Source organism: Leucopleurus acutus (assembly GCF_964270905.1).
Source record: "Leucopleurus acutus genome assembly, chromosome: 8".
NCBI lineage: Eukaryota > Metazoa > Chordata > Mammalia > Artiodactyla > Delphinidae > Leucopleurus > Leucopleurus acutus.
The window spans coordinates 96,877,596-96,904,226 of record NC_139151.1 but is presented as its reverse complement, the minus strand read 5'-3'; the positions used below and the strand labels follow the sequence as shown (position 1 = coordinate 96,904,226).

The 26,631-nt window shown below is 39.5% G+C and overlaps 1 protein-coding gene across 1 annotated transcript in view; it reads left to right on the top strand.

Annotated features, from left to right (window-relative positions):
• Positions 1-26,631, top strand: part of AGBL2 (AGBL carboxypeptidase 2) — a gene marked incomplete at its 3' end in the record, with an annotated part of 42,491 nt that overhangs the window by 1,908 nt on the left and 13,952 nt on the right. Inside the window, exons 4-8 of the mRNA XM_082845495.1 lie at positions 3,294-3,386; positions 4,122-4,307; positions 17,139-17,246; positions 22,278-22,431; positions 24,245-25,027. Of these exons, the coding sequence (XP_082701621.1) occupies positions 3,294-3,386; positions 4,122-4,307; positions 17,139-17,246; positions 22,278-22,431; positions 24,245-25,027 (1,324 nt within the window). The remainder of the gene's footprint in view (positions 1-3,293; positions 3,387-4,121; positions 4,308-17,138; positions 17,247-22,277; positions 22,432-24,244; positions 25,028-26,631) is intronic.

Here is a 26,631-nt window from a genome sequence, read left to right as displayed (position 1 = left end):
CGTCTTCTCCTCAGCATGAAATGGAGAAAATGTTTAATTCACATAAATTGGAATGTGAAAGCTCTTTGGAAAATGGGTTGTATTCATTGTAAAGGCCTGTGGTGGCAGGTGGTGACTAGAAGGAGGTTTGCTAGTAGTAGTGGTTTGGGTGTTGACCTACATGTTGGAGGTGATGAACTAGCCTTCCAGCACGTTTCAGTAAACTGCCTGTTCTTAGCTGAGAGGGGCAGTTTACCAAACTGCTACGCACCAGCATGTTGGGAAGAATAATCCTCGATACCTGTTGAGTGGCTCTTTTGGGGAAACAGAGGTTTTGATACCGGACCCCTTGCAAAAGGAGAAGCGTCTGTGTGAGTAATAATCAGTGTTGTATGACCCCCAGAACCCTCACGTCCTTGAGCAACAGCTCCTGGTGTTCAGGAGAACATGGCCTAACGTGGGAGAAGCCAAGGGAGCAGCCTTGGCCACTGTTTCTGACATCACTGAAAAATGTTCTCTCTTGGGGCTTCCCTGGTGGCGCGGTGGTTAAGAATCCGCCTGCCAATGCAAGGGACACGGGTTCGAGCCCTGGTCCGGGAAAATCCCACATGCTGCGGAGCAACTGAGCCCGTGCGCCACAACTACTGAAGCCCGCACTCTAGAGCCTGCGAGCCACAACTACTGAGCCCACACGCCTAGAGCCCATGCCCTGCAACAAGAGAAGCCACCGCAGTGAGAAGCCCGTGCACTGCAATGAAGAGTAGCCCCCGCTCGCCACAACTAAAGAAAGCCCATGTGCAGCAGCAAAGACCCAACACAGCCAAAATAAATAAATAAAAAGTTTTTAAAATGTTCTCTCTTAAAAAACAAAGAAAGAAATTTTTAAATGAAAAGAAAAATAAAACAAAAAAATATTCTCTCTAGATCTGCTTTGGATTTTGTAGGTTTAAATTAAAATACTGTGCATTCTGGATGATCTTCCTCCAAATTATTAGAAAATTTGTTAGAACGCTTTGGTCAAGAGTAACACATTGATTTTTTTTCATGCAGTTTTGGTGGATATATTTGTTAAGGCTCTTTGCATAAGAGTGGTGGAAACCAATTCCAGCCAGCTTAAGCAAAAATAATTTTTTACAGGGATTCCACAAGTTTCTTCTGGAATCCAAGGGTAGGAATGCAGTTGAATTTCTCCCTCAGTACATATCCAACCAAACATCAGTTCACTTCTCTTTACTGCACATCCTTCCCCCACCCCAACCCTCCCCCAGCTACCATCATCTCACTATTGAAACAGCCTCATAATTGGTCTCTTGGCTTCTCTTGTTCCATGATGCCCCCTTCCAATCCATTTTCCACACAGCAGTGTTCTTTTTTATGTGCAAATCTGATTGTGTCCCTTTTCTAGTTAAAAATCTATGAATGACATAAGACCCAAAAGCCATAAAATATAACACTGATAATTTTTACAGCAAAAATTTAAATTTCTGTATAGAAAAAATACCATTAGTAAAGGAAAATAATTGGAAAAAAATTTTGTGACAAATATGTCAAAGGGTTAATTTCCTTAACATAACAACTCTTACAAATCAATATGTAAAAGATGACCAAATAGAATAATGGACAAAGGACATGAGCAAGGAGTTCATAGAAAAGAAAACAGTCAACAAGCTTTATGAAGAGATGCTCAATTTCACCTCTAATTAAAGATACAAATCAATATGTCAAGGTACCATTTTTAAATTATGAGATTTGGGCAAAAAATATTTTTTTTTCGGTCAGGAGGTGGGAGAACACTCTCCCACACTGCTGTTAGGAATGTGAATAGATAAGATTTTTTAGAAAGGCAGTTTGGCAATAGGTGGAAAATGTAAAATGGTACTTAACCTTTGATGTAGCAATTCCATTTTCATTTTCAAATATGTATCTTATATTTTTGCTCATCCCAGTGCCCAGAAGGCGTTTCCATTCTGTGTCCCAGAGCTCCTGGCAGGGAATAGAAAGGCAAGGGTTGAGCAAAGGAGACTGACTGTTAAGATGGAATGGCTCAGGAGCCAGCCGACCACCCCCCTTCAGCTTCCTCCTGCCCCATTTGCTGACACTTGAAATAACATTGATAAGAAACAATTGCCAGTCTTAATATAATAAAAAAATGTAAAATGCAAGGACAGCTGCTAGAGGTGACACAACAATGTAGATGAATTTTAGTTAGAGTATAACTGATAACCTGACACTTTTTCCCCCCCGTTTTGATCATTGGAGTGAGGAAGATATTTTTCTTTATATTTGTAGCAAAGCATTTATTATGTTGTTATTGTTGTTTTTTTAAACCAGAAAAGTACAAAGGAGGTAAAAAAGGAATGAGTTATAATGTGCTTGTTTCCAAAAAAAAAAAAAAGAGAGAGAAGAGAAGGAAAGGAAGGAACAAACGAACGGAGGAAAGAAACCAAAAAAGAAAGAAAAGGAAATATATGTATAAGCTTAGAAAATTCAAATGGTAGGAGAAAAACACAAAAGGAAATTAAGAGCTCTCCCTGCCCCACCCTTAATATAGCCACTATTGTAATCATTCTTTTCAGGAAAAAGAAGATATATCCTCAAGTGTCTATGTATCTTTTCTTCTTAATTGCTCATAGGGATCCTGTACATAATCTTTGATTTTTTTTGTTTAAAAATAGAGCCTTTTCATATGAGCACAAGAAGCATCTACCTCATTCTTTTTAGAGCACCTACAGTATTCCATCTCATTAACATGTCATAATTATTTTAACTTCCCTTTTGTTGGATGCTTTGGTTGTTTGCACATTTTTATTATTTGAACGTTACTGCAGTGAGCATCTTCGTATATGTATCTTGACGAGCTTTTGTTAAGAAAATCTATAAAGTAATTTCTAGCAATGGGATTGCCGAATCAAGGGTTTGGGTGTTTTAGATCTTACTAGACATTGCCAAATTGCTTTCCAGAAAGTTTGCACCAATTTGCCTTTTTGTCAGCAAGTTATGAGAGTACTTGTTTACTTACACCTTTGCCAGGGTGAGTGTGAAAACACATAAATGTTTTTCCTGTCTGTTAGGTAAAAAACTGTTAGCTCCTTGTCATTTTGATTTACATTTCTTTATGAGTGAGATTGAGCAGCTTTACCATCTTTTCAAATGTTTGTTGCCTTTTCCCCCTGCATTAAACAGTGGGGGAAATATTTTAGACACAGAAATGCAGGGGCCCAAAGTGGGGGCGGGGGATGGAAAGGTATAGGGGACACGGGCAGGAAAAAGAAAGATCCATCGGACCAACCATACCTCTTCCTTCCCCTTTCTAGGGCCTACCAGTCTATCTTCAACTGTGCACAGACAGATAGAAGCTGTGAGCAGAGGTATTTCATGTCCTTCCAGACCAGAAAACGGAAACTCCTGTAAGGAAATGTCTCTCCCTCCTGCTCTCCCCACCAGAGCTGGGAGTTACCACCCTAGGGGCCTTCAGCCTTTCCTTCCTCTTTCCCTTTTTTTTCATTCTTCCTCTCATTTCCTTTTTTTCCCCCTTTGTCCTTGAACGCCCTTGTTTTCCTCCCTTTTTTTCCATTCTTTATTTCCCAAGAACTCTTCTCTCTCTTCTGCCCCTGCTCACTCCTCTGCCCCTATCCACCTCCCTGTTTTGTAAGTCTCTCTGTCCTTTGAATGGTTATATTATGAACTTGAAATGTAATTTGTAGATTGTTTCACTGTAGTTAATAAAGTTTTATGTCCTTTTTTTCTAAAACGCTAGTGGTTGAATTGAAAGTTTTCTTTTTTGCCTCTCTCTAGACAAAAATAATAACACACGTTAAGTAACTTTTATTTGTAACCCACTGTTGAAATGTCTTTGACCCATTAACATTGATTTAAAAAAAAGAAAAAAGTTTCTTCTAACTTACTCTAAAGCTTTACATTTAAATGTTTAACAGACTAAGGCAGAACTTTAACTTAACGTTTTATAGTTTTGATGCTGTCATCCCATACTAAATCTCTTTGAAGGAGAAACATGTCATAGGATTGCGTATCTGTGCTAATATATTAATACAGTGCTTAAACTTACATATTTGTTACAGTTGAGCAGTAAAGTTCCCAAGGAAGAAGAGGAACTGTTCACTCATTCCCTTTCCCTTTGGCAGACTCCCTTATGCTGAGTTCACCACTTCTTAAGAGCAGACAGCTTCTTCATGATGACCTTGGTGAAGTAAACTCACGTCTTCGAGAACCCCGAGATCTCTTTGCTTTTTTCTCCAGCAGTGGGCCACTGCAGGCTCCAAGATGGCCAATAGAATGTGAAGTCATCAAGGAGAACATTCATCATATTGGTAATGTGACTTACGTGTCATGGTCTTGCCATTCTGACAGACTATATTACAGTTTTAAGTTCTACATACCAAAGTACAAGACGGGACAGATTCACCATCTGTTAGCTCACCCTTAACATGTTTAAGCTCTGGGAAACTGGTATACACTCACCAAAGTCAAAAGTTACACTAATGTATAAACTAGAATGCTTCTGAGTTTATTGGAATGGGAGGATACCTTTCTAGAGGCCAAAATATATCAATACTTAAATCTGTTTTCTAGATTATTCCCATTTCAGTATGTTTGGTTGAGTTTTATAAAACTTGTATTTTTACCAGCTTTGGTAAAATTGATGAACACCATGTATATAATACCAGAATGTAGTTTTTACTGGTTTTTTCCCCACGGTTTTATTGAGATATAATTGACATAAAACATCGTATTAGTTTAAGGTGTACAATATATATTGCAAAATGACTTTCACAGTAAGTCTGGTTAACATCCATCAACTCACATGGTTACGTTTTTTTCTTGTGATGAGAACTTTTAAGATTTACCCTCATAGCGACAGAAGAGTTTCCAACTAACTCTATCAACCAAATTTTTAAAAAATTTTTATTGGAATATGGTTGATTTACAATGTTGTGTTAGTTTCAGGTGTACAGCAAAGTGAATCAGTTATACATATACATATATCCACTCTTTTATTTTTAGATTCTTTTCCCATATAGGCCATTACAGAGTATTGAGTAGAGTTCCCCGTGCTATACAGCAGGTCCTTATTAGTTACCTATTTTATGTATAATATGTGTGTATTATGTGTGTATATGTCAGTCCAAATCTCCCAATTTGTCCCTTCCCCCACTTATCCTCTGGTAACCATAAGTTTGTTTTCTACATCCGTGACTCTACTTCTGTTTTGTAAATAAGTTCATTTGTACCCCTTTTTTTTTTATTCCACATATAAGCGGTATCATATGATATTTGTCTTTCTGTGTCTGACTTCATTCAATATGATGGTCCATCCATGTTGCTGCAAATGGCATTATTTTTATGGCTGAGTAATATTCTTTTTTATGGCTGAGTAATATTCCATTGTATATATATACCACATTTTCTTTATCCATTCCTCTGTTGATGGACTTTAGGTTGCTTCCATGTCCTGGCTATTGTAAATAGTGCTGCAGTGAACATTGGGGTGCATGTATCATTTCAAATTAAGGTTTTCTCCAGATATATGCCCAGGAGTGAGATTGCTGGGTCGTATGGTAGTTCTATTGTTAATTTATAAGGAGCCTCCATACTGTTCTCCATAGTGGCTGCACCAACTGACATTCCCAGCAACAATGTAGGAGGGTTCCCTGTTCTCCACGCCCTCTCTATATTGTTTGTAGACTTTTTGATGATGGCCATTCTGACTGGTGTGAGGTGATACCTCACTGTAGTTTTGATTTGCATTTCTTTAATGATTAGTGATGTTGAGCATCCTTTCATGTGTTTGTTGGCAATCTGTATATCTTCTTTGGAAAAATGTCTGTTTAGGTGTTCTGCCCATTTCTGGATAGGGTTATTTGTGTTCTTGATACTGAGCTGCATAAGCTGCTTATAAATCTTGGAGATTAATCCTTTGTCAGTTGCTTCATTTGCAAATATTTTCTCACATTCTGAGGGTTGTCTTTTCATCTTATGGTTTCCTTTCTGAGCAAAAGCTTTTAAGTTTCATTAGGTCCCATTTGTTTATTTTTGTTTTTATTTCCATTTCTGTAGGAGGTGGGTCAAAAAGGATCTTGCTCTGATTTATGTCACAGACTGTTCTGCCTATGTTTTCCTGCAAGAGCTTTATAGTGTCTGGCCTTACATTTAGGTCTTTAATCCATTTTGAGTTTATTTTTGATATGATGTTAGGAAGTGTTCTAATTTCATTCTTTTACATGTAGCTGTCCAGTTTTCCCAGCACCACTTATTGAAGAGGCTGTCTTTTCTCCATTGTATGCTCTCGCCTCCTTTGTCAAAGATAAGGTGACCATATGTGCATGGCTTTAGCTCTGGGCTTTCTATCCTGTTCCATTGATCACTATTTCTGTTTTTGTGCCAGTACCATACTGTCTTTTTTTTTTTTAACATCTTTATTGGGGTATAATTGCTTTACAATGGTGCGTTAGTTTCTACTTTATAACAAAGTGAATCAGTTATACATATACATATGTTCCCATATCTCTTCCCTCTTGCATCTCCCTCCCTCCCACCCTCCCTATCCCACCCCTCCAGGCGGTCACAAAGCACAGAGCTGATCTCCCTGTGCTATGCGGCTGCTTCCCACTAGCTATCTACCTTACGTTTGGTAATGTATATATGTCCTTGCCTCTCTCTTTGTCACAACTCACCCTTCCCCCTCCCCATATCCTCAAGTCCGTTCTCTAGTAGGTCTGTGTCTTTATTCCTGTCTTACCCCTAGGTTCTTCATGACCTTTTTTTTTTCTTAAATTCCATATATATGTGTTAGCATACGGTATTTGTCTTTCTCTTTCTGACTTACTTCACTCTGTATGACAGACTCTAGGTCTATCCACCTCATTACAAATAGCTCAATTTCGTTTCTTTTTATGGCTGAGTAATATTCCATTGTATATATGTGCCACATCCATTCATCCGACGATGGGCACTTAGGTTGTTTCCATCTCCGGGCTATTGTAAATAGAGCTGCAATGAACATTTTGGTACATGACTCTTTTTGAATTATGGTTTTATCAGGGTATATGCCCAGTAGTGGGATTGCTGGGTCATATGGTAGTTCTATTTGTAGTTTTTTTTTTTTTTTTTTTTTTTTTTTTTTGCACTATGCGGGCCTCTCACTGTTGTGGCCTCTCCCGTTGCGGAGCACAGGCTCCGGACGCGCAGGCCCAGCGGCCATGGCTCACGGGCCCAGCTGCTCCGCGGCATGTGGGATCTTCCTGGACCAGGGCACAAACCCATATCCCCTGCATCGGCAGGTGGACTCTCAACAACTGCGCCACCAGGGAAGCCCTATTTGTAGTTTTTTAAGGAAACTATACTGTCCCTTCCTCCATACTTCCTTCCTCCTTACTGTTCTCCATAGTGGCTTGCACCAGCAGTGCAAGAGTGTTCCCTTTTCTCCACACCCTCTCCAGCATTTATTGTTTCTAGATTTTTTGATGATGGCCATTCTGACTGGTGTGAGATGATATCTCACTTTAGTTTTGATTTGCATTTCTCTAATCATTAATGATGTTGAGCATTCTTTCATGTGTTTGTTGGCAGTCTGTATATCTTCTTTGGAGAAATGTCTATTTAGGTCTTCTGCCCATTTTTGGATGGGGTTGTTTGTTTTTTTGTTATTGAGCTGCATGAGCTGCTTGTAAATTTTGGAAATTAATCCTTTGTCAGTTGCTTCATTTGCAAATATTTTCTCCCATTCTGAGGGTTGTCTTTTGGTCTTGTTTATGGTTTCCTTTGCTGTGCAAAAGCTTTGAAGTTTCATTAGGTCCCATTTGTTTATTTTTGTTTTTATTTCCATTTCTCTGGGAGGTGGGTAAAAAGGATCTTGCTGTGATTTATGTCATAGAGTGTTCTGCCTGTGTTTTCCTCTAAGAGTTTGATAGTTTCTGGCCCTACATTTAGGTCTTCAATCCATTTTGAGCTTATTTTTGTGTATGGTGTTAGGGAGTGATCTAATCTCATACTTTTACATGTACCTGTCCAATTTTCCCAGCACCACTTACTGAAGAGTATGTCCTTTCTCCACTGTACATTCCTGCCTCCTTTATCAAAGATAAGGTGACCATATGTGCGTGGGTTTATGTCTGGGCTTTCTATCCTGTTCCTTTGATCTATCTTTCTGTTTTTGTGCCAGTACCATACTGTCTTTATTACTGTAGCTTTGTAGTATAGTCTGAAGCCAGGGAGCCTGATTCCTCCAGCTCCGTTTTTCGTTCTCAAGATTGCTTTGGCTCTTCGGGGTCTTTTGTGTTTCCATACAGATTGTGAAATTTTTTGTTCTAGTTCTGTGAAAAATGCCATTGGTAGTTTGATAGGGAGTGCATTGAATCTGTGGATTGTTTTGGGTAGTAGAGTCATTTTCACAATCTTGGATTCTTCCATTCCAAGAACATGGTATATCTTTCCATCTGTTTGTATCATCTTTAAGTTCTTTCATCAGTGCCTTATCATTTTCCTCATACAGATCTTTTGTCTCCTTAGGTAGGATTCTTCCTAGGTATTTTATTCTTCTCGTTGCAGTGGTAAATGGGAGTGTTTCCTGAATTTCTCGTTCAGATTTTTCATCATTAGTGTACAGGAATGCAAGAGATTTCTGTGCATTAATTTTGTATCCTAGTACTTTACCAAATTCATTGATTAGCTCTAGTAGTTTTCTGGTAGCATCTTTAGGATTCTGTATGTATAATATCATATCATCTGCAAACAGTGTCAACTTTACTTCTTTTCCAATTTGGATTCCTTTTATTTCTTTTTCTTCTGTGATTGCTGTGGCTAAAACTTCCAAAACTATGTTGAATAATAGTAGTGAGAGTGGACAACCTTGTCTTGTTCCTGATCTTAAAGGAAATGGTTTCAGTTTTTCACCATTGAGAATGATATTGGCTGTGGGTATGTCATATATGGCCTTTATTATGTTGAGATAAGTTCCCTTTATGCCTACTTTCTGGAGGATTTTTATCATAAATGTGTGTTGAATTTTGTCAAAAGCTTCTTCTCCATCTATTGAGATGATCATATGGTTTTTCTTCTTCAATTTGTTAATATGTTTTATCACATTGATTGATTTGTGTATATTGAAGAATCCTTGCATTCCTGGGATATACCCCACTTGATTATCATATATGATCCTTTTAATGTGCTGTTGGATTCTGTTTGCTAGTATTTCATTGAGGATTTTTGCATCTACGTTCATCAGTGATATTGGCCTGTAGTTTTCTTTCTTCATGACGTCTTTGTCTGGTTTTGCTATCAGGGTGATGGTGACCTCGTAGAATGAGTTTGGGAGTGTTCCTCCCTCTGCTATATTTTGGAAGAGTTTAGGAAGGATAGGTGTTAACTCGTCTCTAAATGTTTGATAGAATTTGCCTGTGAAGCCATCTGGTCCTGGGCTTTTGTTTGTTGGAAGATTTTTAATCACAATCTCAATTTCAGTGCTTGTGATTGGTCTGTTTATATTTTCTATTTCTTCCTGGTTCAGTCTCAGAAGGTTGTGCTTTTCTAAGAATTTGTCCATTTCTTCCAGGTTGTCCATTTTATTGGCATATAGTTGCTTGTAGTAATCTCTCATGATCCTTTGTATTTCTGTTGTGTCAGTTGTTACTTCTCCTTTTTCATTTCTAATTCTATTGATTTGACCCTTCACCCGTTTTTTCTTGATGAATCTGGCTAATGGTTTATCAATTTTGTTTATGTTCTCAAAGAACCAGCTTTTAGTTTTATTGATCTTTGCTATCGTTTCCTTCATTTCTTTTTCATTTATTTCTGATCTGAACTTTATGATTTCTTTCCTTCTGCTAACTTTGGGGGGTTTTTGTTCTTCTTTCTCTAATTTCTTTAGGTGTAAGGTTAGGTTGTTTATTTGAGATGTTTCTTGTTTCTTGAGGTAGGATTGTATTGCTATAAACTTCCCTCTTAGAACTGCTTTTGCTGCATCCCATAGATATTGGGTGGTCGTGTTTTCATTGTCATTTGTTTCTAGGTATTTTTTTATTTCCTCTTTGATTTCTTCAGTGATCTCTTGGTTATTAAGTAGTGTATTGTTTAGCCTCCATGTGTTTATATGTTTTACAGATTTTTTTCCTGTAATTGATATCGAGTCTCATAGCATTGTGGTTGGAAAAGATACTTGATACGATTTCAGTTTTTTTGTTGTTTTTTTTTTGCAGTACGCGGGCCTCTCACTGTTGTGGCCTCTCCCATCACGGAGCACATGCTCCGGACGCACAGGCTCAGCGGCCATGGCTCACGGGCCCAGCCGCTCCACGGCACGTGGGATCTTCCCAGAGCGGGGCACGAGCCCGTGTCCCCTGCATCAGCAGGTGGACTCTCAACCACTGTGCCACCAGGGAAGCCCACGATTTCAGTTTTCTTAAATTTACGTAGGCTTGATTTGTGACCCAAGATGTGATGTAGCTTGGAGAGTGTTCCGTGACCACTTGAGAAGAAAGTGTATTCTGTTATTTTTGGATGGAATGTCCTATAAATGTCAGTTAAGTCCATCTTGTTTAATGTATCATTTAAAGCTTGTGTTTCCTTATTTATTTTCATTTTGGATGATCTGTCCATTGGTGAAAGTGGGGTGTTAAAGTGCCCTACTATTATTGTGTTACTGTCGATTTCCCCTTTTATGCTGTTAGCATTTGCTTTATGTATTGAGGTGCTCCTATGTTGGGTGCATAAATATTTACAATTGTTGTATCTTATTCTTGGATTGATCCTTTGATCGTTATGTAGTGTCTTTCTTTGTCTCTTGGAATAGTCTTTATTTTAAAGTCTATTTTGTCTGATATGAGAATTGCTACTTACTCCAGCTTTCTTTTGATTTCCTTTTGCATGGAATATCTTTTTCCATCCCCTCGCTTTCAGTCTGTATGTGTCCCTAGGTCTGAAGTGGGTCTCTTGTAGACAGCATATATACGGGTCTTGTTTTTGTATCCATTCAGCCAGTCTGTGTTTTTGGTGGGAGCATTTAATCCATTTACATTTAAGGTAATTATCAATATGTATGTTCCTATTACTATTTTCTTAATTGTTTTGGGTTTGCTATTGTAGGTCTTTTCCTTGTCTTGTGTTTCCTGCCTAGAGAAGTTCCTTTAGCATTTGTTGTAAAGCTGGTTTGGTGGTGCTGAATTCTCTTAGCTTTTGCTTGACTGTAACGGTTTTAATTTCTCTGTCAAATATGAATGAGATCCTTGCTGGGTAGAGTAATCTTGGTTGTTGGTTTTTCCCTTTCATCAGTTTAAATATGTCCTGCCACTCCCTTCTGGCTTGCAGAGTTTCTGCTGAAAGATCAGCTGTTAACCTTATGGGGATTCCCTTGTATGTTATTTGTTGTTTTTCCCTTGCTGCTTTTAATATTTTTTCTTTGTATTTAATTTTTGATAGTTTGATTAATATGTGTCTTGGGGCTTCCCTGGTGGCGCAGTGGTTGAGAGTCCGCCTGCTGATGCAGGGGACGCGGGTTCGTGCCCCGGTCTGGGAGGATCCCATGTGCCGTGGAACGGCTGGGCCCGTGAGCCATGGACGCTGGGCCTGCGCGTCTGGAGCCTGTGCTCTGCAGCGGGAGAGGCCACAGCAGTGAGAGGCCCTCGTACCGCAAAAAAAAAAAAAAAAAAAAAATGTGTCTTGGCGTGTTTCTCCTTGGATTTATCCTGTATGGGACTCTCTATGCTTCCTGGACTTGATTGACTATTTCCTTTCCCATATTAGGGAAGTTTTCAACTATAACTCTTCAAATATTTTCTCAGTTCCTTTCTTTTTCTCTTCTTCTTCTGGGACCCCTATCATTCAAATGTTGGTGCATTTAATGTTGTCCCAGAGGTCTCTAAGAGTGTCCTCAATTCTTTTCATTCTTTTTTCTTTATTCTGCTCTACAGTAGTTATTTCCACTATTTTATCTTCCAGGTCACTTATCCGTTCTTCTGCCTCAGTTATTTTGCTATTGATTCCTTCTAGAGAATTTTAATTTCATTTATTGTGTTGTTCATCCTTGTGTGTTTGCTCTTTAGTTCTTCTAGGTCCTTGTTAAACGTTTCTTGTATTTTCTCCATGGTATTTCCAAGATTTTGGATCATCTTTACTATCATTACTCTGAATTCTTTTTCAGGTAGACTGCCTGTTTCCTCTTCATTTGTTAGGTCTGGTGGGTTTTTACCTTGCTTCTTCATCTGCTGTGTGTTTTTCTGCCTTCTCATTTTGCTTAACTTACTGTGTTTGGGGTCCCCTTTTCGCAGGCTGCAGGTTCGTAGTTCCCGTTGTTTTTGGTGTCTGTCCCCAGTGGCTAAGGTTGGTTCAGTGGGTTGTGTAGGCTTCCTGGTGGAGGGGACTGGTGCCTGTGTTCTGATGGATGAGGCTGGGCTTGTCTTTCTAGTGGGCAGGACTGCATCCGGTGGTGTGTTTTGAGGTGTCTGTGACCTTATTATGATTTTAGGCAGCCTCTTTGGTAATGGGTGGGGTTGTGTTCCTGTCTTGCTAGTTGTTTGGCATAGGGTGTCCAGCGCTGTATCTTGCTGGTTATTGAGTGGAGCTGGATCTTAGCATTGAGATGGAGATCTCTGGGAGAGTTTTCGCCGTTTCATATTACATGGAGCTGGGAGGTCTCTGGTGGACCAATGTCCTGAAGTTGGCTCTCCCACCTCAGGGGCACAGGCCTGACACCCGGCCAGAGCACCAAGACCCTCTCAGTCACACGGCTTTTGGGAAGTCTGAGGTCTTCTGCCAGCCTTCAGTAGGAGTTCTCTAGGAGCTGTTCCACATGTAGATATATTTCTTATGTATTTGTGGGGAGGAGGGTGATCTCCACGTCTTACTCCTCTGCCATCTTGAAGATCTCCCCACTAAGGTACTTTTCAAAACATAAACCACTCCTTTGAGGAAAAAAGTTGGTTTTCATTGACCCAGTAGGTAATTTTCTTTGTTCACTTGCTTAGTTTATTCTAATCACTCTCAGACGCAGTGACCCACTACAGTGAAAGTCAGGAAACCTGGTTCCATCTGCCACTTGCTGATCATGAGTCACTGGGGAAAGTGCTAGACCTCTCTGAGCTGAATATTTATTTTCCCTCGAAACTCTGGAACTCCACACTCCAGAGGCCCTCCTTTCGATGTGCTGCCTCTCCCCTTCTGCGCAGGTCCTAAGAAGAAAAAATTTTTAAAAAATTTTATTGAAGTTTAATTGACTTAGAAGGTCATGTTTCAAATGTATAGCCCAGTGATTCAGTTATATATATATATATATGTGTGTGTATATATATATATATATATATATATATATATATATATATATATATATAAAATCTTTTTCAGATTCTCAGAAACGTTTACTTTTTTTTTTTTTTTTTTGCGGTATGCGGGCCTCTCACTGTTGTGGCCTCTCCCGTTGTGGAGCACAGGCTCCGGACGCGCAGGCTCAGCAGCCATGGCTCACAGGCCCAGCCACTCCGCGGCATGTGGGATCTTCCCGGACCGGGGCACGAACCCGTGTCCCCTGCATCGGCAGGCGGACTCCCAACCACTGCGCCACCAGGGAAGCCCAGCCCTACTATTTTTTAATCATATTTTGAGTTGATTGAGTTGATTGAGTTGATTGATTGAGTTGATCTTTGAGTTTTTGATGCAAGTACAATCTTTAGCCTTCATTTTATGAAGGATTTTCAGAAGTGGGGACTTTTATGATTGCTGGAACACTCATGTCTCTGCTTAAGACTGCTGATAAACAACTGAGTGTTTCTTATTTTCTCACTTTCCTCTTATAATATTCATTCATTGTATATTCATTAAGCATCTACCATATGCTAAGTATAGTGCTTGGTGTTAGAGATATAGTGATGAGCAAATGGAGACACTCAGAGCTCACAGACTAGTGAGGAAGTTAAAGATAGAACCAGGCAATTGCATAGCACTTGGTCCCTCTGGGAACACTTAACCCCAACCTGGAAGTTCAGTGAGGGTTTCCAAGAGAGGTTGACACAGAAGCTGAAATCTGAAGGATGAGTTAGAAGTGATCCAATTGAAAGGATCAAAGCAAAGTATTCCAGTTAGAGGAAACAGAAAAAGAACAAGACATGTTTGGGTAACCATGAAGCCTTCAACATGAAAGAAAAGAGATGAAGCTGTGGATACAAGGATTGGCTCAGTGTCTTAACTGGGGACAGAACTGCCCTTAGGGTGTTTGGAAATTGTTGGGGCGCACATTTTGAGTTGGCACAATAGCTGAGAAGTCTTAAGGTCATCTGTTCCTACCCTGTAGAAGTGGGGTTTTTTGGGTTTTTTGTTTGTTTGTTTCGCTGCATTGGGGCTTCATTGCTGTGTGTGGGCTTTCTCTAGTTGCGGTGAGCGGGGGGCTATTCTTTGTTGTGGTGTGCGGGCTTCTCATTGCAGTGACTTCTCTTGTTGCGGAGCACAGGCTCTAGGCACGCGGGCTCAGTAGTTGTGGCTTATAGGCTCTGGAGTGCAGGCTCAGTAGTTGTGACACACAGGCTTAGTTGCTCCACAGCATGTGGGATCTTCCTGGACCAGGGCTCATACCTGTGTCCCCTGCATTGGCAGGCAGATTCTTAACCACTGCGCCACCAGGGAAGCCCCCATTTTTCAATTGGATTGTTTTTTTGCTGTTAAGTTGTATGAGTTCTTTATGTATTTTGGATGTTAGCCCCTTATCAGATATATGATTTGCAAATATTTTCTCTCATTCAGAAAGTTGCCTTTTGGGAATTTCCTGGTGGTGCAGTGGTTAGGACTCTGCACTTTCACTGCCAGGGCCTGGGTTCGTTGCCTAGTTGGGGAACTAGGATCCTGCATGCCATGTGGTATGCCCAAATTAAAAGAATAAAGGGTTGCCTTTTCATTTTGCTGATGGTTTATTTTGCTGTGCAGAAGCTTTTTAGTTTGATTTAGTTCCACTTTTTTACACTTTTGTTGCTTTTGCTTTTGTAGTCAGATTCAAAAACTCATCACCAAGACCTGGGTCAAGGAGCTTACTGCCTGTGTTTTCTTCTAGAAGTATTATGGTTTCAGGTCTTACATTCAAGTCATTAATTCATTTTGAATTAATTTTTGTGTGTGGTATAAGATAGTGGCCCAGTTTTATTCTTTTGCATATGGCTGTCCAGTTTTCCCAACACCATTTATTGGCGAGACTGTCCTTTCCCCATTGTATGTTCTTGCCTTCTTTGTCATAAATTAATTGACCACAGATGCATGGGTTTATTTCTGGGTTCTCTATTCTTTATTTTATTTTATTTTATTTTTTGCCATGCCACATGGCATACGGGATCTTAGTTCCCTGACCAGGGATCAAACCAGTTCCCCCTGCAGTGGAAGCACAGAATCCTAACCACTGGACCACCAGGGAATTCCCTGGGCTCTCTGTTCTGTTCCCTTGATCTATGTATCTTTTTATGCAGATATCATATTGCTTTAATAACTATAGCTTTGTAATAGAGTTTGAAATCAGGGAGCATGGTGACTCTAACTTTGTTCTTCTTTGTCAAGGTTGCTTTGGCTATTGGGGATCTTTAATGGTTCCATATAAAATTTGGGATTGTTTGCTTTACTTTTGTGAAAAATGCCACTGGAATTTTGATAGAGACTGCATTGAATCTGTAAATTGCTTTAGGTAGTATGGACATTTTAATAATATTGGTTCTTCCAACCTTGAGCACAGAGTATCTTTCCATTTATTTGTGTCTTCTTCAATATCATTCATTAATGTCTTATAGTTCTTGTTTAAATTTATTCCTAGGTATTTTACTCTTTTTGATGCAATGGTAAATGGGAATGTTTTCTTAATTTCTCTCTGAGAGTTCATTATTAGTGTATAGAAGTGCACCGATTTTTGTGTATTGATTTTGTATTTTGCAACTTTACTGAATTTGTTATTAGGTCCAGCAGTTTTTTGATAGAGTCTTTAGGGTTTTCTGTATATAATATATGTCAGTGGCAGTTTTAGTTCTTCCTTTCCAATTTGAATACCTTTTATTTCTTTTTCTTGCCTAATTGCTCTGGCTAGGACTTCCAGTACTATGTTGAATAAAGTGGTGGGAGTAGGCATCCTTGTCGTGTTCCTGATCTTAGAGGAAAAGCTTTCAGCTTTTCACCGTTGAGTATGGTGTTAGCTGTGGGCTTGACATATGTGGCTTTTATTATGTTGAGGTAGTCCCTCTATACCCATTTTGTTGAGAGTTTTTGTCATAAATGGATGTTGAATTTTGTCAGATGCTTTTTCTTCATGTATGGAAATAATCATATGATTTTTATCCTTCCTTTTGTTAATGTGATATATCACATTGACTGATTTGCAAATGTTGAACCATCCTTGCATCCCTGGAGTAAATCCCACTGATCATGGTGTGTGATTCTTTTGATGTACTGTTGAATTTAAGTTGTGTCTTTATATATGCCCTTGGCTTTCATCACTGGCTACTGTACTTAAAATGATATTGAGAAGTCACCCAAGTGTCATATGAGAAATCTTTCAGAATTGAGTGTTAATGAAAAAACCTTGTTTCTTCTGAAGAAACTGATATACTTATTCCTCTATATTAATAAAAAATATGTAGCTGAGCATATTTTCCTGACCGGGAGCTCAGGGACAAATTTTGAAGAGTTGATGAAACGACTATATTGACCTTTCTGCCTTATTTTTAGGTCTTCTATTTAAAGTTTATACTTCTGGGGCTTCCCTGGCGGTCCAGTGGTTAAGACTTCACCTTCCAATGCTGGGGGTGTGGATTCGATCCCTGGTCGGAGAGCTAATATCCCACATGCCTAGTGGCAAAAAAAACCATAAAACAGAAGCAATATTGTAACAAATTCAATAAAGACTTTTAAAATGGTCCACATCAAAAAAATCTAAAAAAATAAAGTTGATACTTCTGTTGTATATGCTTTTTGTTAAAAATTTCTCCATAGTCTTTATAGAAAGAAGCAAGACATAATTAATTAACAAACACACTGGAAACTTAGGGTGGGAATTTGGTTTGATTCCACCCTACTAGCCATTTGAATAATCATTATTATGATTTCATGTCAGTCTCATAAAGTGCCTTTTGTATTATTTCTTTTTTTTTTTTTGTATTATTTCTTATTTTGTACTTTTTAATGTCTTCTTTCAGAATGGGTTCCACCTCAACCAGAATATTTCTATCAACCTACAGGAAATGAAAAGGCACCAAAAATTGTAGGAGAAGAAAAAGGCACAGTTGTCTATCAGTTAGATTCAGGTATTGTCATCACACTGAACAGTGAGTGATTAATCATGACCAAATTACAATAAATATATTTTCTATAATAAAAGTGATTTTCAAAAAGTCATATTTTAGTGATGAAGAAACTGTCTTTTCCAGACCAACCTGAGTGGGAGCCCTGAAATTCATGACCAATCAGTTTTAAATTTTCAATCGTTTTTTTAAAATGTTATTATGTTTTCTTAATAGTTCTGAGTCCTTTTTATAGCTTCTTCCTTGTTATTCCCCTTCCTGAAAATCAAATGTTGGATCTTTGGGTAATTTGCTCTTCTTTTCTCCACCTCCTGAACCATAGTGAGTATTTTGTAGTATGTGCATATGACTGTCATTTACTCTGTGGTTTCCTGCATTAATTTGCAGGCATCCTAGCGGTAGAATTTCTGTCTTTTATAAAAATGTTCAGGACACTGTACCCAACAACAAAATACACATTCTTTTCAAGGGCACATGGTAAATTCCCCAGGATATACCATATACTAGGTTGTAAAGCGAGTCTTAATACATTTAAAAGGATTGAAGTCGTACAAAATATATTGTCTGATCACAGCAAAATTAAATTAGAAATCAACAACAGAATGAAATCTGGGAAATCTACAAATATTTGCAAATTGAACAACACATTTCTAAGTAACCCATGGGTTAAAGAAATCATAAGAGTTCAAAAATATTTTGAACTGAGTGAAAATAAAACAACATATCAAAATTTATGAGATGCAGCCAAAGCACTGCAAGGTAAATTTATGGCTTTAAATGCCCGTATTTAAAAGGAAGAAAGATCTCAAATCAATTACATAAGCTTCCATCTTAATAAATTAGAAAAATAAGAGCAAACTACATCCAAAGTGAGCAGAAGGAAGAAAATAATAAAGATAAAAACAGAAATCAGGGCTTCCCTGGTGGTGCAGTGGTTGAGAGTCCGCCTGCCGATGCAGGGGACACGGGTTCGTGCCCCGGTCCGGGAGGATCCCATATGCCGCGGAGTGGCTGGGCCCGTGGGCCATGGCCGCTGAGCCTGTGCGTCTGGAGCCCGTGCTCCGCAACGGGAGAGGCCACAGCAGTGAGAGGCCCGTGTACCGCAAAAACAAAACAAAATAAAACAAAAACAGAAATCAGTGAAATAGAAAAGTAATACAGAAAATCAAACCAAAAGTTGGTCCTTTGGAAACATTAACAAAATTGACAGAACTTTAGCCAGATCAACCAAGAAAAAAGGAGAGGAGACACAAATTATAGAAATCAGGAATGCAAGGGGACACAAGCATCAACTCTACAGAAATCAAAACAATTACAAGGTAATGCTATTAATGACTTTATGTCAGCAAATTAAACAACATAGATGAACAGGAGAAATTGCTAGAAAAACATATCAAAACTGATTCAGGAAGAAATTCAGATTATGACAAAGAAATTGAATTAGTAATTTAAAATCTTCCTGCAAAGAAATCCCTGGGCCAGATGGCTTAACAGGATTTGTTTGAATTGTACCAAACATTTAAAGATGAAATAGCACTAATGCTTCAAAACTTTGAAAACAGAGGAGGAGGAGGAAACACTTCCCAGCTCTTCTTATGAAGCCAGTATTCAAAGCCAGACAAAGACATCACAAGAAAACTATAGATTGGTGTTCCTCATGAACATAAATGCAAAAATCCTCAACCAAATACCAGCAAACCAAATTCAACAGCATATGGAAAGGATTATATACCATGACCAAGGGAGATTTGTTCCAGGAATCCAAGGGTGGTTCAACATAAGAAGATTGATGTGACACACCACATTAATACAACAAAGGGAAAAAAAACACAGTCATCTCAATCAATGCAGAAAAAGCATTTGACAAAATCAGGCCTTTCATGATAAGAACATTCTGAAAACTAGAAATAGGAGAGAATTTCCTCCGTTTAGTAAAGGGTATTTATGGAAAGGATGAATCAACTTCAAACCCACTAAAACAGCTATAACAGCAATACAGACAATAACAAGTGCTGGGGAGGATGTGAAACAGATGGTAATAGTAACCTTTAAGGCAGAAAAGATATATCATGTTAAAGAGAAGTAAGCTAATAGATAGTAATGATCAGAAAAGAAATCTATTTTATTGGAGGAGGAACATGTACCAAGTATAATTAGTAGAAATGGGATGTGTTAAGTCAGTGAAATCAGGGGAGGTTTTTACAGAAAAAAACTGTAATAGGAAGGAGGGACTGCAATGTGTTTACATTCCTACAACTAGAAAAATAAAATGAGCCAGTTTTAGCAGAGAGGACCCATCTGAGATGTGGTTACACATGCTCCGCTCCCAGTTGCCTTGATTTTGAGCTCTCGTTACTATTTTGGCAAAAGCTGGTGAGGTAGAAAAGGTGAAGCAACTCATAGTCTACCTAGCTCCACCTTATGGAATGTCTGAGGAGGAGCTTGGGAGACTTTAAACTCAGATCATAAGTCAGTAGACTTGGGTTATAAATAGTAGGGGATATACTGCTCCTGCAACCTCAAGAAATTCTTGGATATTATAAGCCTGTTTCACCTCTCGTTGACTTTGCTGTAGTCATTTTCAATAAATCAGATGACCATGAATCGCCACCGCTTCATCTGTTCTATCCAGACATATTTCTACAAAGGAGGAAACCCTGGGATAGAGAGATCATTCTCCTGATATGGCAGCTTTTGTGAATTGTCCTTATTGTCCTGTTACTACACATTTGTGGCAGCTGTCTTGATCTTCTTGTCCTTTGGATTCATCAAGGAGAGCCCACACTGTTGGAGGAATGAAGAAACAGAAAACTGAGAAGATGGGGCTCCGGGGAGAATCTGGGAGTTTGTTAGCTTAGGAGACCTAGAGCAACCACTTGCTGTAAGGATATTGAGGGGAAAATAAGAAAGAGGTTTTGTTATTGAAAAATGTTACTGTGGGCTATGAGTTGGATCATTTTTTTTGTTTTGTTTTTTTAAATTTATTTTATTTTATTTACTTTTGGCTGTGTTGGGTCTTCGTTGCTGTGCGCGGGCTTTCTCTAGTTGCGGGGAGCAGAGGCTACTCTTTGTTGCGGTGCGCAGGCTTCTCATTGCAGTGGCCTCTCCCGTTGCGGAGCACAAGCCCTAGACATGCAGGCTTCAGTCGCTGTGGCTCGCAGGCTCAGTAGATGTGGCGCATGGGCTTAGTTGCTCCACGGCATGCGGGATCCTCCCGGACCAGGGCTCGAACCCGTATCCCCTGCATTGGCAGGTGGATTCCCAACCACTGCACCATCAGGGAAGCCCCTGGATCGTTTTTAAGTTACCTTAAAGACTAAAGAAAATATTGAAATTCCTATATTAATGACATCTGGTTGCCGATCTGTACTTTGTGGTTCCATGAAGAGATCGAATAACATGGGTCCCCAACTCTTAAATGGATTAACTTGTACTCCTGCTGCTGCTTCTGTTTTTACTTCCTCTGTGCTTTCACTCCTTTTTATGCTCGCTTTCTCCTTTGCTTTCATTTATAATCCAAATATTTATTCTCTAAATCTCCACGGTGGCAAGGTTGCGTATAGAAGCAAAAGTCATCATAATGTGAATATACTTACTAATGAACTGACTACTTATAAAATCAGACCCCATACATGTTTCTGTTTGTTTAATTCTCGTATCTATCCTGCCCGATGGTCAGCATCTTTGCTGGTATCAGTCACTTGTTGATGGTGGATATTGTTAACATCTGACAACATAATGCAAGTACAGTAAAAAATTAATTGCAAACTGAAATTATCCTGGGACTTCCCCGGTGGCATAGTAGTTAAGACTCCGTGCTCCCAATGCTGGGGGGCTGAGTTCGATCCCTGGTCAGGGAACTAGATCCCACGTGCATGCCGCAACTGAGAGTTCGCATGCCACAACTAAGGAGCCTGCGTGCCTCAACTATGGAGCCAGTGAGCCACAACTAAGGAGCCCACAAACTGCAACTAAGGAATCCGCCTGCCACAACTAAGACCCAGTGCAACCAAATAAATAAATATTTTTAATAGTGAAATTATCCTTACAAGAGATGCAGGATTGTATGAAGTTGATGAATGTTAAAGAATTGCTTGCACCACTGCAAAGCCATTGACAACTGAGAATCTAGAAATTTTTTATCAGTTAACAGTTAAAGAGAACATCAACAAAAGATGACAAAATAGATTCTTCTGGACACAACTGATAAGAACAGTGTGGTACAAAGAGAGTCCTTGGGAGAACTGTGGGTCCTAAAAGAGTTTTGCAAAAGTAACTGCAAAAAATCAAAGGTGTCACATGGCATTCTCACTGAATTTGAAAAATTGTAAGCCCACCAAAAAAAAAAAATTAACAATTGATTCTTTGTTATTCCAAGGATTAGAAAGAGGTTGTGATTATAATCTAAATTTTCCTAAATAAAATAATATAAATTGTGTAATGTTTTTTGTTTTAGCTCAATGTTAAAGAAAAAGTTTCAATCATAACCTTTTCTTTTCACTAATTACTGTGATATTTTGATTCCCCTCTTAGACAAATTGCACTCGTGCCAGTTCTTCTCACGCTTCTATTTTTGTTATATTTAAATCTGGAATGATATACCAAACAATGACATGGAGTGTACTTTATTTTCTCTCTTTTTTTTCCCCCTTTATCTTCTTTTTAAATTAATAAATAGGTGCTATTTGGCTTTTTGTTTGTTCTTGTAGAATAAGACTGCAAATGTTTTCCGGTGCTCCACTTAGAATGTAATTTTTTGCCAGCATCCTTTTAAATTAGAGTTTAAATGGGTATAAGCAGTATTTGAGTTGCCAAGGGTAACCAGGTAGCAAAAGGAAGTCCTCTAAACTACTTAAAGGTCTTCAAATATATACATTTTTAAAACTTAAAAGTCTGAGCAAGGACAATTGAAAATTTAAATACTCATTGTTCTTAAGCTAGAATAGTGCTGAACACAGAGGGGTTCAATTAATATTTGCTGGATAGATGGATTCTGAGTGAAACTTGGACTGAGTATGTCTGTCTCATCTGCAGTGCCCACCGAAGATTCCTATTTCACCAGTTCCAGAGTGGGAGGCAAACCAGGGATTATCAAGGAACTGGCAGTCACGTTGCAAGGACCAGAAGATGATACTCTACTGTTTGAATCAAGGTTTGAGAGTGGGAACCTGCAGAAAGCTACTAGAGTGTGAGTAACAAAGAGGAATTTCCCAAAGGGATGATGACTGAAGTGACTGAGAAGTGTCTTCAGGAATCATGTTAGCGATCAGGAGTGTTTTTGTGAAAGAGAAAAGTGATGAGAGGTGATTGTGAGGATGATGAAGAAGAATGGAATCATTGTGACTCATACTTTTCAGAATGAAAATTTATCTAAATTATTTTTTCTACTTCTGAAAGAAATTAGTGCGCGTTTGAAATTTGCATTGTTGACCTGAAATAAACAGACTGTCAGATATTTCTCCAGCAAAGATGCGTTTATTCAGGATTGGCAGAGAACTGCAATTCAGGGTCTGCAACCACGGGGGACGCCACATGCAAGTCCCACACTACAAGAGAGGGAGAACACTTTCACTGAGAGGAGAAGGAAGTTGGGAGGGCTCCAGTAAACAAAGGGTCCGTGGCTTTTCATCGGCTGAGTCCTTGCCAGGAAGGAAAAGGAGTCTTTTTTTCTTCCTGTTGGGCTCTGCTTTCATTGCAGGGCATGAGAGCTCCCTCTTCTGGTCTCCCAACTCTATTTAATTGGGTTTCTGGTTATTAATTTTTTACAGTCTCAATAAAAATACCATAAAAGTTGCAGTTCTATAATCATACATCCTGGATGCAGCAACTGTTTATAGTTTTGTGTATATGCATTAATTTTCTCTCTCTATATAATATGTAATATACACAAATTATATATTTTTAAAAATAGGAAAGTGGTATACATACTGTTTTACATGTTGCTTTTTTCCACTTAATAAAATTTAAATATTTTTCTATGGCCATATCACAGATATTCATATTGTCCTATTGTATGGATACTCCATACCTTATTTACCTTGTCCCCAACTGATGGGAAATTAAGATGTTTACAATATTTTGCTTAATGAATTAATACCCTTATGCATTTTTTTTTTTTTTGGTCGCACTGTGCAGGTTGTGGGATCTTAGCTCCCCGACCAGGGATCGAATCCATGCTCCCTGCAGTGGAAGCGCAGAGTCCTAACCACTGGACCACCAGGGAACTCCCTGCATTTATATTTTTAAGTATTTGTGGTTTTATGAGATAAACTCTAGAAATAAAATTGTTGGTTCAGGGTTTGATCACTTCAGTACCGCTAGTTTTTGCCCATTTGCCCTCCCAATGTGATTTCAGTCCCCATCAACTGTGTGTGAGAGTGCCTGGTTCGCAGCACTGGAATGTTGATGAGATGGAGGGGGAAAGGGCATCCTATTTTAATTTGTGCTTCATTAATTATGCATGTGGGTGAATATCTTTCCATGCTTTTTGGCATTTGTATTTTGTCTTCTGCAAGTTCAACAAGGTGAAAGCATTCCAGAGATGCCCCTCATCTTCAAATAAGTGAGAATCAGATATAAAAATAGCACAGAGGGCTTACAGGTCTCCTCTACAGTGATGATGTCCAGGATGTAGCTAACAGCCAACATGGGGCTCTGGCTTCACTACTGTTCAGTGTATTAAAGAGAAATGTGTTGAAGTGGTTAGAAACTGCTATTGGATACTCTCAAAAGATACCAAGAAGCTCACAGTGCTCCCAGAAGTGCTGTGCAGCAGTGTAAGTTTTGAGATTCTTCCTGTCCCACTCCGAATAAACTTTATTTTCCCAAGTTCCTTCTAGCCTAATATGTGAGTTGGAAAACTAGGGAAATAAGAAAATAAATGTGTGATGTAGCAGGCTTTTCTGTTGTAATAAGATCTGTTTTTACCAGAGGGAAACAATGTTTGTTTTTTGAGGGGCGTGTGGAGTTATAGAGATATTCTTCTGTGTTCTCTATTACAGAAACACCTATGAGTATGAACTCACCTTGCGAACTGACCTCTACACGAATAAGCACACTCAGTGGTTTTATTTTCGAGTTCAAAACACCAGAAAAGATGTCACCTATCGCTTCACCATCGTCAACCTCCTGAAACCCAAGAGCCTTTATACTATAGGGATGAAGCCACTCATGTATTCCCAATTGGATGCCAGCACCCACAGCATTGGCTGGAGGAGAGAAGGAAATGAAATCAGGTACTATAGGAGCAACACGGATGATGGGCAGCAGCGCTTTTACTGTCTCACATGGACCATTCAGTTTCCACATGACCAGGACACTTGCTTCTTTGCACACTTCTACCCATATACGTACTCTGACTTGCAGTGCTTCCTCCTGTCAGTGGCAAACAGCCCCGTCCAATCTCAGTTCTGCAAACTCCGAACTTTATGCAGGAGCCTTGCAGGAAACATCGTCTACCTGCTCACCATCACCAACCCAGCCCGGACCCCTCAAGAGGCAGCTGCAAAGAAAGCTGTGGTCTTGACTGCCAGAGTGCACCCTGGGGAAAGTAATGGCTCTTGGATTATGAAAGGCTTTTTGGACTTCATCCTTAGCAACTCCCCAGATGCCCAGCTCCTCAGAGATATCTTTATCTTCAAAGTGGTTCCCATGTTAAATCCAGACGGAGTGATCGTGGGGAATTATCGTTGTTCATTGGCTGGAAGGGACTTGAACAGGCATTATAAAACTATCCTGGAGGAGTCTTTTCCTTGTATCTGGCACACCAGGAACATGATCAAGAGGTGAGGCCTTTATCTATTGGTCTTACTCTGAACGCTGTCAGCACTATCTGATGGCATGAGATCTCTTCTCATGGCATAGGAATCGGGTATAGCTTTGTGGACAGTCTTCAACGTTCTCTTTGCAGCCACTTGGGTTTGTTCATTTTCAAACTTTAAATCATGTCTTATCTTTGGGTTGAAACTGAACATGCGAGATTTCAGCTAGAAGCATTTCACTTATAAGTGAAATGATTGAATGGAAAAGGTCAAAAGTCAAGGAGTTCATAGGTCTTCATGATGAGACTTGTGTAACAGTAATAATAATAGTAGTACCTAACAATTAGTGAGTGCTTTTGTACGACAGGCAGTATTACACATGACCCATTTAATCTTCACATTCACCCTGTGAGGTAGGCACAATCAATATCCCCATCTTGTATATGATGAGGAAATTAAGGCCCAGAAAGTTTAAGAAACTTGCCCAAAGTCATAGAGCTAGTTCTCTGGTTGCAGAGTCTGAATGCCTTATTACCATCTTATATTGCCTCTTATGAAGAATGAATAATAATGGGACTTCCCTGGTGGCTCAGTGGTTGGGAGTCCGCCTGCCAATGCAGGGGACACGGGTTCGAGCCCTGGTCCGGGAAGATCCCACATGCCGTGGGGTACAACTACTGAGCCTGCGCTCTAGAGCCCGTGAGCCACAACTACTGAAGCCCATGCGCCTAGAGCCCATGCTCCACAACAAGAGAAGCCACTGCAGTGAGAAGCCTGATCACCGCAACAAAGAGCAGCCCCCACTCGCCACACCTAGAAAAGCCCGCGTGCAGCAACAAAGACCCAGTGCAGCCAAAAATAAATAAATAAATTTTTTTTTAAAAAAAGAATAATAAATCAATCTGCATTTTCCAAGCGTATATAAAAGCAGTTGAAGCCTATGATAGAATAGCACCCGCCTTAAAGGAGCTTCCATTTCGCTGGGCATGCAACTGAAGCAGATATGAATATGTGAACGCACGCACCTTCTCACCATATCTGTGTGAATGGCTGAGAGTTGGGTTGGGTTGGTAGGCAAAATGGCTAAGAGCATCTATTGGAGTCAGGCAGGCCTGGGTTTGAGACCTGGTTTTACTACTGGCTGGTTCTGTGACCATGGAAGTGATTTAACCTCTCTGTGCTTCAGCTTTCTTATCTGTAGAATGGGGATAATAATACCTGTGCTGGGTGGTTACTGTGAGGATTCAATGAGATAATCCATGTAATCTGTTTAGCACAGTACCCTGCACGTTGTAAATGTGGGGCATTATTGTTACCACCACCGTCATCATGGAGAAGGTGTTTGGAGGTGTCCTGGTAATCAGGAAACAAAGAAGAGCTGAGTCTTAAAGGAACTAGCCCTGGAATGTCAGAAACCAAGGCTTTCTTTGGTTCTTTCCCCTCTCTACCTCTCTCTCTCTTTCCACAGTTCTGCACCAGAGTGGGCTTTCCTTTAGTAGATTTTCTCCTCTTTCTTGTCAGCTTATGCAAGGCCTACCCATCTCCCCTTTCCACATCACCTTTTCCATCAAGTTCCTCTGGCTGGCAGAGGCAAGGAGTGCTGGTGACATGTTTCCAGCAGGGGCTGA